Source organism: Marmota marmota, unplaced genomic scaffold (assembly GCF_001458135.2).
Source record: "Marmota marmota marmota unplaced genomic scaffold, marMar, whole genome shotgun sequence".
Taxonomy (NCBI): domain Eukaryota; kingdom Metazoa; phylum Chordata; class Mammalia; order Rodentia; family Sciuridae; genus Marmota; species Marmota marmota.
Window position 1 is genome coordinate 12,392,062 of NW_026000101.1, and position 12,415 is coordinate 12,404,476.

Consider the following 12,415-nt stretch of genomic DNA (forward strand, 5'->3'; position numbering starts at 1 on the left):
AGTATTCCTGCTTCCTGTCTCTGCTGTAACCCATCTCAGGTAATTCCAAATTCATTTATTAAACAACATCAAGCAAATCAACATGTGTAGAGCCTAGCACTGAGTATTTAAAAATGGTAGCTATTATTTTCAGAGAATCCCCATAGCCAATAGGGAATGGTCCCCAGATCAGTAGCATCAAGTAGCATCTGGTTAGGAACGCAGAATCTCAAGCCCTGCCCCAGACCCACCTCATCAGAATCTGTACCTTAACAAGATGGTGTGTGTGTGCATGTGAGAGCTGGAGCTCTGCTCTAGTCAGTCCTGGTCCCTAGAACTTGCTTAACTCATCTGTCCCTAGGATTCATCCAGCCTCCCTCTGTCAACCCCCAGGCAGTGAACTCACTCTCCAAAGCAGCTCATTCCATTTTAGATAATTCTGTCTATGAGAATTCACTCACTAGGGGAGCTTATTCTAGTTTCAAATAATTCTGTCGTAGTTTCTTATATTGAGCTAAATTTTGCTATCTTATATTTTCAGTTCTGCCTCTGAAGTCCATACAAGGAACATCAAATTATCTTCTTCCTGGCAGAAAGCAGGGGATGAGGAAAGGGATGGGTGGTAGCTGTCAGGAGCCCCCTCAAGGAAAAATGAGCTCTCTTTTTGAGTAGGCTGGCTCAGAGACAGCCAACAATTCCAGCCAAAGGGGAAGGAGAGGCAGGAGAAATGTATTTGTAACCAAAAGCACCAAGAAATAGGACTTCCTGTTCTGAGCTCCACCTCTTTCTCTAGGAAGCCATGTCACTGCTACTTCTCATGTCACATATGACATCCTTTACCTACAGCCAGCTCCAGAGACACTGAGCCCACGCTGGTCAGGAAGCCACAAGCCAGTCAGCAGTCTGTGTTGAGGTGTGGTAGTACTTTTCAGTCTGACTGTCCTTGAGTAGGTGGATGTCTGTCTCTCCAACAAGACCACAGACTCTTTCAGGGTAAAGGATTGTGTACCTGGCACGTAGCTGATACTCCATAAATATTATCTGCCTTGTACACTTACAAGAAGAGCTAGCTATTCTCCTGAGAATCCATAAAAAATGTAAGATAGCTAACATTTAGGATAATAACACTGCAGGTTTGTCTTAATTTTTTTCTCTGCAAAGTACACCTTAACTCATTCAATTTTGACAAGAAACCTACACATAGTCAGCATTATCTGCCATGGTCTGAATGCTTGTTTCCCACCCTGTCCCATTGATGTGTTGAAACCTAATCCCCAATGTGATGGTATTAAGAGGTGGGGCCTTAAGATCATGAGGAAAGAGCCCTCATGAACGTGGTTAGTGGCCTAATGGAAGAGGCTCAAAGGAACTTGTTTGTCCTTTCTCCCATATGAGGAACAGTAAGAAGGCACCACCTGTGAAACAGACCAGACACCAAACCTGTGGCTGCCTTGATCTCAGACTCCCTGGCCTCCAGAAGTACAAACAATAAATTTCTGTTTTTTATCTTACCTTAGGAATGTCCCTTTAAGAAATGAGAAAGCTGATATTCAGAGAAGGTAAGAAATTTCCCAAGCTTGTTTATCTAGGAAGTGGGCTGGTAAAAACTTGAACTCAGATCTCCAATCTCCCCTGGAGCCACTCTTTTTCAAACTATATTACTTGACAGTTTTACACCTAGTCTTCCTAGTAATGTTGTCGATGGCCATAGCTGATGCAAAAAACAGGGTAACCAGGTAACCAGGTAACCACCAGGGGAGCTCTGGAAAGACAGGTGGTGGAAGGTGTGGCAGGATCAGCCACCTGTCTGTCCCTATCACGTCACCGTTTCACCACTTTCTGCTCTTGATTCTGCCTTCCTTCCTCCTCTTCCGTCTTAGAGGTCATGTTCCATTAAGACCAAGAAAAATACTGAGAGAAGAGAAAGGGGTCATTGTCTTGCCTGGCAGAAGACCTGAGTGTGGAAAAGAAGGCCATGGGGAACTTTTTTTTTTTCAAAGTGGCATTTGGGGACATTCGAGATTCCCTCCACCATCTGGTCCAAAACAATCCTTTCCATCTATTTTCCCCTATTACTATGTGGAAAACGCATTTTTCTCCGAGGTTAGGTCATAATATCAGGTCATAAGGTCAACGTCTCCCAGATGCAGTTGTTGCCCTGAAAATCTTTTCAATTTCCCCTAAGTGCAGGACATGCTCTCACCACGAGTCCTGGGAACCATAACCCACAGTGGTTTCCTATCTGCTCTCTCAGGCTCACTCCAGAACATATGGTCATCGCACTCTGTTCCTTGCCCTCTACTTTCTACTGAGATCATAGATATGATTTAATACGTGCATAATGCACATGTTTTCCCCCAAATGTGCTTAGGTGTTCCACTACCATGCCCGTGGCATCTGGTTTCCTTGATCTGGAATGTTCTTTAAATCTTCCCATGTCCTGATTGATGCTACTTCTTTAGGGAGTCATTCATGACCAACACCTCCACTGTCTGCACCCACTAACAGCTGGCAATTTATCTGGATGTCTCCTGCACAGAATTAGTCCTTTTTCAGGATATGAGCAGTCATCATCATACATGGAATTCATTATATCATAATCATATGTGACTTCCCGGTAGACTATACACTTCCCAACACCAGAGTCCATGTCTGATCATCTTCACATCCCAAGGGACTATCACAGTTCCTGGCCCATACCTATTTAATAAATGGATAGTTATAAAATGGTAATTCCACATTAACTTCTGTTTGGAGGGCTTCTTATTTATTAAACACAATCAACTACACCAGATATCAACACACTGGCATCCCATCAGAAGTAAAGTATTTCCATTACTCCAGGAATGTAGCACTGGCCAAAGGTAAAGGCTAGGGTACATAAACCAGGGACCTAAAAACATTTAAAACCACAACTGTGGGGAACTCCCTATTACTGTAGGAAGGGAGAGTGATCTTAAAAGAAACCATTTCCTGCCCTGCCTCAGCACCTAGTTTTTCATGAGGGGGCCTAGAGAGAATAGGAGGAAGAAGGAAAAAGAATTGGGGTGGAGGGGAAGCCATGTTTATCTAAGTCACCAATATTTTCCAGGTTCTTAATGTTTATCCTGGAAACAAGACTGGCTAAACTCCTAAGACCCTATTTCACTTTTATGAATTCTTCTCTGGTTTACCAACAGATAATTCTGGGATGATTTTTCTAATACCCATAGCCCAGTTGACTTTCCACAATTCCTCTTTATGATAATGGAACTTATTCAGAAGACTCATGTGAGCCCACAATCAAATGAAAGTTACTGTCCACAACAATATGTTCTGCTTCCCAGGCAGCCCCTCTTCTGCTATTTCCTGACGCTTTTACAGACTTCACACCCAGCCATCAATCACAAGAGAGTGCTGACTTATTTTCCTTGTGGGTTATAACCACGGCCTCTGTAACAGCCGGCTCTGCACAGGCTGGCTGGACTGAGGACTGGAACCAGAGCTGCCTTGTGGGGGAGGACGAAAGACACAGCCATAAGCCCCTAGGCCCTTGGAAAGTGCAGCTTAATTATTTTAATACTGTGTCCTCCCTCAAGCTTCTCTCTCAAGGATCCAAGGAAACAGTCCCCAAACCTACTGCCTTCTAAAGCCATCACCTGTTTCCTTCCACTGCTAGGTTTGATTTCAGACCAGACAGGGCTTCCAAGGGGAAGGAACAGGCATACGCTTAATTGGGGTTGGGGGAGAGGGAAGAGAGCCTCTGCCACCATCACCCCAAGCAGGAAGGCAGGCGGATTGTGTGTCTATCCTGAGTTCAGCTTGGCTACACCACAAACTCAGCTTTCTGTAATCCACACAGTCACCCCATGGAATAGATATTGTTATTCACATTTTACAGAATGGGGAAGTTCAGAGAGAAGAAATCCATTACTCAATAGTACATACTTAATAAATATGGCATCACAGATTAATAAAGGGATGTTTGATTCCAAAATCCATGCTATTTCTGCCATGCCAAATTACCGCCTCCTCCAGGAAGTCTCCATATGAATGGGCAGGAGGCTGAACAGCTATAACCACAGCACACAGCAAATGGGACAAAGACTGTCCCCACCCTTCTGACTCTGTACTCCACACTGAACTGCCAATCTCCCCTGGTAGAGACTGCCAAGCATCCACATATCCTAGTCTCTAAGTTACCCATCAATTTCCACTTGAAGAGGAAAACAACAATCACCAAAGAGATGTAGGCTTCTGGGGCGAGACCTCCTCTTAAGCCACAGCTATCACTGTAGAACCGGCCACTGTTTTACTTTTAGTCTCCTTCCTGCCCTAATTTGTGCTCAAAACCATAAGTCAGGGTAGATCTTTCTAAAGTGTGAGCCTGGGCATCATGCTCCTCTGGACAAAACTTCTGTGGCACCCACTGCTCTCAAGATAAACTCCCCCTGCCCACTTAGAGGTGGAATGTTCTTCATACCCTGCCCCACCTGGCCTGTTGCCCAGTAGCATCTCCCATCACTCTATTATTCAGTCATTTCAATATTTTTTATTCATGCCTGGAATTCTCCTTCCTTCTCTCCTAGCCTGGAGATAGCCTCTGCTCTCATGAAGGACCAACTCCTGTCTGTGGTCTCTTCTGAGAAGACCACCCTCACCAATAGTCTCTCAGCACTTTGTACTCACACCCTCATCTCCACTGAGCACTCAACACCCTCCCTCACATGCAAGAGTCTGTGTGTTCTGTCTCTTCCAGGGATGTGTACTATCAACTTGAAAAGTAATGGCAGGTGTCACAGCACCTAGGTAAGTGGACATACATCGATTAACTAGACCTAAGACCCATCTCCATGGAGATGTGGCAATGGTCTGGTTTTGCTGGCAGAAATCTGAGGCTGGGTCTAATTTTTGTTTTTTGTCTTCTTAAAATGAACTAAATTCCACAGGTTGTGGTATTGAATGTCTAACTGTCCTAGGAAGAGCTGAATGGTTCTAAAATCAAGTTGAAGAGCTTTGAGGCAAAGGAAGCCTCTGAACCAGTTTCATTAACAATCTTGCTGGAATAACACACTTGGGCCTTAAATGTGCTTGTTTTCTTTAGGTGCTGTGGCATGCTATTGGAAAGCCCTCTAGATGGAATCCATACTCTTTTGAGACTGCCTTTGTTTTTGTTTCATATGTAGAAGTCGGTAGACTTCTTAGAAGTTGGTAGCAGCCTCATCAAAAGAAGTGAGTGTCTCATCAACCAAAAATCAAGAGGAAATTGAGCTCCCTTTGGAATGAACATGCTAGTGCCTCATATCTAACTGCAGCATATGCCATTTACTTTACTTTGCCTTTAAGATAGGGTCAAACAATGCACCAGCCCAGCCTCGAAAGGCACACAATGCATCTCACTTTAGCTCAAAGGAGAGACCCCAATATGGTGTGTGTGACCAGTGCCTGGGTAAACCAATGCACATCTCTGATGCATCTAAAACAGGATGTGCTCAGGCCTTTGGAAACTCACCACCTGCCTGAAAAACATTTCCTTCAGCCAAGAGCATATCAGGTTTGATCTTTACCCTTAGTTCACAGACTAGCCTGTGTTGGGTCTAACCAAAAGGACAGAGATGAGACCTGGACCTGGCAAGTCCTTTCCGGACCACATTGTCCCCGGCTATCACTGCCTCACCAGGCCCAGTCTGACTGAAAATGATGAGAGCTAACAGAAAACTCTGCAAGTGTGGAGGGGAAGGGGTGTTGGAGCTGGGCCATGTAGCCACAGGCAGATGGTTGGTATCTCCTCTCCCATCCAAAATCCCCACTTCTGTATCTTCCTAAAGACAGAAAGGGAGACAGAAATCTAGAAGGAGAGTAGCATTTTTTATGCTTCTAGTTCTTCAGTTTTAAAAACTGTTGAGCTATTTTTGCTTTTGACAAATATCTATTTTCCTCAGTCCTCTCCCAACAAAGTTAATAAGTCAAGTTGTCATCTATATATCTGCAATTCTTTGATTTTACTTTGGCTTACTGGGGAGGGAAGACTTGCAACCTCTGCCCCACAGGAATGGGCTAGTTAAGCTAATCTTCCTTGGAAACCTTTGTAAAAACAACTCTGAAGCAGCTAGTCCAACGGTCAACAGAGCTCTGCTAGAAAGGCTGATTTTCATACAGTGGGTCTGTTGACAGTGGTAACCACCAATAAGCTAGAAATCCTCTTTCCTAGAAGCACATGACAGCAAGCTGAAGACACATTTCCTTGTTTAAACTAGACTAACCATCACAGGTTTCACTGAAGTGGGTCATTTTCACAATGTTCTTATGTGTGTGCCATGGCCAACGCCAGAATCCACCTGGATCACTTTGGGATTCGGCAAGGTCAGGCTTACCTGTGATCATGCTCAGTGCTGACAGGCAGGCTAAGGCTTGGATATCAAGGTTCAGGCTCTGCAAATTTAAGGAAAAGTCTTTAATGGAGTCGAGCCACTCCCCAAATCCACGAAGGCACTGAAGTCGGTGCAGGACAAGTCCATTGCAGAACACAAACTTATCTTCAGCAGTGTTTGACCTGGGGGGTGGATGAGGAGACACATGAAACAGGTCTATTGGGTCTGGCCAATGTGATAACATGATAACAGGCAGACAGCCAAGGGGCAGTGTTCAGAACCTCAAGGGTACTGTAAAGTATGCTGAGGCACCTCCGAGGAACAAGACTATGTACCCAGGAGGTAAACAACTGGAACTGCCTGTCTGCGAAAACTTACTGGGGAGCGTCAGCCCCAGGCGAGATAGTTTCATGACACCTGCTGTCTTATTCCTCCATTCAGTTGCTGGCTTGCCCTTGGACAGGATATGGAGTAGCAGACAATCATGGACTACAGAGGTGAAGCCCAGTGACGGGTCCCATGGAGACTTCTGAGTTGGGCTTGTCCCTTGTTTTCTTAAACGCCAAAACAGATAAGACCTGAGGCTAGACACTATATTTCCACTGTGCAGATTGTAAAAGCATCAAGTCCTTCCAAGCACCAGAAGTCAATCACAAACTAAAAAGTCAATCACAAACTAACTGAAAATTTGTATTTCCTTCTCTCTTTGAACAGTGGGGCTGCAGAGGACTATTTATGTGGCTTGGTAGTAAAGTGCTTGTCTATCATGCATGAGGGCTGGGGTTTGATCCCCAGCACCCGCCCCCCCCAAATTAGAAAATGATTATTTCCATAATCATCATAATCATTCCATTCATCTCTTAAGAAAGGTGCTCTGAAACCTCTAGTTGGACATGATAGCTTAGCAGTGTGACCTTGGACATTCCTTAAATCTCTCTGGGACTTCCTTTCCCTTATCCGTAAAACAGGAATTCAAATTGCTAACTCCTAAGGTATTCGAGGGAATTACATAAAATAAAGGATTGGAAAGCCCATGAACTATGTCTTTAGTACACAGGAGGATGCAAAAATATTAGTGGTAACTAATTCTGAATTCCACGTGGTCCTTAATTTAATCTTAGTTTAACTTTATAGTATCTTATTACACATTTATCTATGTTGGCCTGTCACATTCACAAGTCAACATGCTTTTTGGATGAATAGCTTTATTCATTCCTTCACTCAGCAAGTATTTACTGAGCACCAAGTATGCGCCATTATTAGAGTCAGGCACTGGAGAAAACTTGGTGAATGAATAGGACAGATATGGTGCCTGCCCTAGTAGAGCTTACTGTCTACTCTGCTGTGCACATATTATATGACAGTCACGGTGCTGCTGGGCTCTGGCATGCACTGAATTGGCTGTACATTAAGCTAATTACCAACACTATAATTGTAACTTCACCTTTCCTCTTCCCCTGATCCTGCCACACAGGGCACATAGGACAGAATGATTCAATCTTAGACTTTAAACATGGGCCTATGATTGAGGGAATCCAAATGAACAGAGCACAGGTTAAACACGCAGGTGCTGGATTTCTTCCTATATGATTTAGTGAAATGTTGGTATCATCTCCTAAGAATAGGAAGATGGAAATAAGCATGCGTGAATAAAAACAGTAATAAAGTTTAAAAAAGAGCTACCTGTGGGATATATGAGAGGAGCTTAGAGAGATCTGAAGCCTTTTGAAAAATCACTTCCCCTTGTGTTTGGTGTTACTGAGCATGAGAGGCTGGACCAAATCTTTTGATGGGGGGCTGGGGATGTGGCTCAAGCGGTAGCGCGCTTGCCTGGCATGCGTGCGGCCCGGGTTCGATCCTCAGCACCACATACAAACAAAGATGTTGTGTCCACCGAAAACTAAAAAATAAATATTAAAATTCTCTCTCTCTCTCTTTAAAAAAAAAAAATCTTTTGATGGGGTGTGTGTGTGGTGGTGGTGGGGGGTGCTGTTCTTTTGGAATAAAAGCTGGGGGTTGTGAAGCTGTGGAACTCTTTAGAGCCCCATCAAATATACTAGAACAATAACTTGCAATAGAAACTTATGAGGTAAACACAGCGTTCACAAGCAAATACTTACTCCCAGGAAATACCGTATCCACCATGAGAATCTTCCTAGAACCTTAGAATATTGAGGCTGTTAGGGACTTCAGACATTAGCACATTCATCCTCCTTATTTCACAAAGGAGGAAACTGGATTTCCAGTTAGGCAATAACCTGCTCAGGCTCTCACAGCAAACGCATGTTAGAATTGGGACTAGAACCCAGAAGTCCTGGTTGCCTCCTCTGTGTTCCTTCTGCTACCTACTGCTAGTGTTTCTAATACCTGATCATATTTCCTATTTGCTCCTTGAGCAAACTTTTCGCCAATTATTTGGTTGCAAACAAAGAAGTTTGCAATCTTTTTCAAAGGAAGAAATAGACTGAAGGAAGATGAAATCATAGTAATTACCTGATGGAAAGTCTGAGAACAAACAGCTCCAAAAAGGCTGATTCTATAAGTAATGTCTGATCTTCTTTGGGGAGATCAGTAAATCCTGGAATCTTTTCTGCCCAGCTTCTGGATACATCAATGGAGGCTGTCAGAAGGTTGTAGAACTGTTGCACGTGCTCAGCATCTGTGCCTGCAGTGGCCTGGTCAGTGGGACAGTACTAAAATGCAAATCACAGAGGGTAGCGTCACCTCCATTCCATGGGAATAATACCACCATTTACAAATTGGCTCTTCCCAGTCTATCAATGCCTCAATCTTTACATTTATTTTAAGGTTCCAAGGTTTATAAAATCCTTTTGCATTCACAGTCTCATCTGATTCTCACAATGACCCTGTGACATAAATAAAGTGAATTCATTATTATTATTCAATAGACAAGGAAAATGGTGTATGTCCCTTTAGTTTCCAGTCTTAACTTCTCCTGCAAACATCTGGGGAGCTTAAAAAAGAAAAAAGAAACACTCGATGCCCAGAGATTCTATCCCCAGAGATTCTAATTTAATTGGTCTGGGGGTGAGATCTGGCCATCAGAAATTTTAAAAGCTCTCCAGATGATTCCAAAGAGCAGCCCACATTGAGAACCACTGCCCTAAGGGTTTGGGTCTGCATGGACCTCCAGGGTCTAGCGATTCTGGGATAGTACAGTGGTTTCCCAACAAGAGGCCATATTAACCCAGCAGCTCTGGATGATGTTCTGGACCAACAGCATTAGCAACACCCGGGAATTTGCTAGAAATAAATCTCTGGCCCCAACCCAGACCTACCTAACCAGAAACTCTGGGGGCAGGCCCAGCAGACTGGTTTCTTCAAGACCTTCAGGCAATTCTCATGCACACTGAAGTTTGAGAATCATGGATTTAACCAACAGGAGAAAGAAACATTGTGTGTGTGTGTGTAGGGGGTGAAGTGTGACCTTGGCAGAGCTTAGGCAACTGTGTGCCTTCAGACACAGGACTTGTGGCTACTTAATGAAATGAAACAAAATTTAAAATTCTGTTCTTCCTCATACTAGCCACATTTCAAGGGCTAAATAGCCAAATATGGAACAGAATGTTTCTATCGCTACAGAAAATCTACTGGGCAGTACTGATCTAGAAAGCTGCAAAAGGGAAGAAGAAAGGTGTAGCAGGAATGAAGTCTCTACCTAGCTCTTGGATTTTCTGGTAGAAGGACCAGTTTGCTTGAATCATGGAGGAAAAATTTTTCTGCTTTGGGCAGGAAGGTTGATATAGCAAGATAATACTCAATGAACAGCCAACAACACAGATTCAAGAGATATGCAGAAGCACACATGTAAATATGTGTGCCTTCACATTAACATGGCTTAGTAAGATTTTGCATCCCTTCTCTCCATTGATCCTCAGGGGCAGGGATTTTAATCCTTATTTTACAGAGGAGCAAACTGAGACTCAGAAGCTTTCCCAAGTCACATAAGTGGCAAGCCAGGACTTAAACTGGCTCTGGGACTTCAAGTCCTTCACTTCCTGTCTGATGTTACTAGTTGGTAGTTACTGAGATCTTTAAAAAGCTTCTAGCTTTACAATAATTAGAGCTCTTCAGGTAGGTATTTATTGGCCCCACACTTCTATCAGCAGTACAGTGGCTGGCACATAACCACCCCTCAATAAATAGTTGTCAAATATTTTTTTTTTCAATGAAAGAATAGTCAGGGGAGTGCCTAGGTTAGCCGCAATACCCAAGCTGATTGGAAGAGAAACAGTTACTAAGCAGGAAGGTATTGACTTTAGAGCTACCTAGGCGTGAGGACTAGGACCTAGACTTAATTTGGTCTTTTTGTTTTTATGGGTTTTTTTTATTTTTTAGTTGTTGATAGACCTTTATTTTATTTACATATACATGGTGCTGAGAATTAAATCCAGTGCCTCACACATGCCAGGCAAGTGCACTATGGCTGAGCCCCAGCCCCAGCCCCAGCCCCCGATTTGGTCTTTTTAAATTTGCTTCTTTCCAAGAAGCATCAAGACATAACTGGAGAAACATTAGACTCAGAGCCTAGGTACTTTATATCAGTTTTGTCCTGGCCCCTAATTTGTAAAAAAAAAAAAAAAATGTAGCTCTATTTCACTTTTCTGAGCCCAGTTTTCTGTTCTGTAGAATAGGGATAATAATACCATTTTAAAAATTTTGTTGTGATGATTAAATGTGATAATATATGGAAAGGGGCTGATATGTAGAACAAGTGTAAAGAACGATGGTGGTGATGATATGGGTATAGGTTGTGATAGTTGAAATTGTCACCATTCCTCAGCTTCCTTATTTATTGAATGGGGGGATAGGCTAAAGCATGAGTTTTCTCATTTTCACTCTGTTTTTCTAAGATTCTATAATCAGGTCCAGTTTAAAGCTCTGTCTCCTTTGTTTCAACAATCTCACAAAATGTCTGGGATTCTATGAAACCATGAATATTGTGTGATGCTCTGGACCATGGGACTAAAGTCCAGGAAGAAGTATGACCTTCCCAAGGGCATTCGAGGATGTTGCATGGCCTCTTATCACAGGCATTTCCTACCACTGCCTTTCAGCACACACACCCTTAACTAGGGGAGAAAAGAGGAATTTTTCTTTACTTTCTCCTGTGAATCTAATACTATATACTTTCCAAAGGCAGAATAAAATTCGGGGGAGGTCCCCCTTTGAAAAGTTGATAGCACTACATGAGAAACCTCCTAGTGAGTGGTAGTACGAAGAAGAGGAAAGTATGTTGGACCCAGTAGCAGGTCCTCTGGGCTGTGGCACTGACCTGCTGTGTAACTCTAAACAAATCCCTTAACTTCTCTGGCTCTATTTCTGTCTCTGAAATAGGAATCAACTGGATTAGCTAATCACTAAGATTTCTTCTGAGTCTTGCATTCAAAGATTATAAATATTGCTAAAAATCACAACAGATACGATGTTATTGCCTAGAATTTGACACCAACTCAGCATTATTTGTTTTTAACTGGTGGGTTAAATGGAGAGAAGAAGACTAAAAGATGTAAACTCTCCCCTGGAGATGGGATCTAACAGCCCCCTCTTGCATTGACTTCCCTGAACCATGGCTCCCGACTCAATAGCCACTCAGCTTCCAATATTTGTTCAGAACCCACCAGAGCGCGTAGCTTTCACCTGGGGTCCTCTGCAGGCCCCTGCCCCTGCTGAGCTCACATTTCACGCCTCCTGCCCTCAGGGAAGAGCAGTCTCTGCCTGCCCTGTGTGTGTACTTTTCTCTGATGGAGCCCAGCAAGGAGGAAAGCCAGCAGGTCTGGCCTGTCAGTCTCTAGCCAGGCCCTCTGGGCTTCACCTGCAGTGATTCTGGTCCAAGTCCCAGAATTATGGAGCCAAACTGGATTCAGCCTGAGCCACCAGTACCTTGGGGGTGACTGGAGGGTCAGTATCCAATGCTGGGGGAAAAGAAAAATTATCTCCTCTACCGAATATAAGATTTAAAAAAACAGAACAAAATATGCCAGATTCTTTGCCTGCCTTAGCAGTTTAGACTTGGAGTTGGAAGAACCAGATCCGCATTCCTGCTTCTGAGCTCTCTTACAGAG

General features: G+C 43.5%; 1 protein-coding gene across 3 annotated transcripts in view; it reads right to left on the minus strand.

Moving 5' to 3' along the window:
* The window catches only part of Nr4a3 (nuclear receptor subfamily 4 group A member 3), a 38,887-nt gene that overhangs the window by 8,727 nt on the left and 17,745 nt on the right, over window positions 1-12,415 (minus strand). For 2 of the 3 annotated variants that reach the window (XM_048783306.1, XM_048783308.1), the window contains exons 6-7: window positions 8,823-9,022; window positions 6,333-6,511 (exon numbers count right to left, since the gene is read on the minus strand). In XM_048783306.1, coding sequence (XP_048639263.1) covers window positions 6,333-6,511; window positions 8,823-9,022 — 379 coding nt within the window. The remainder of the gene's footprint in view (window positions 1-6,332; window positions 6,512-8,822; window positions 9,023-12,415) is intronic. The other variant, XM_048783307.1, reaches the window with a different exon arrangement.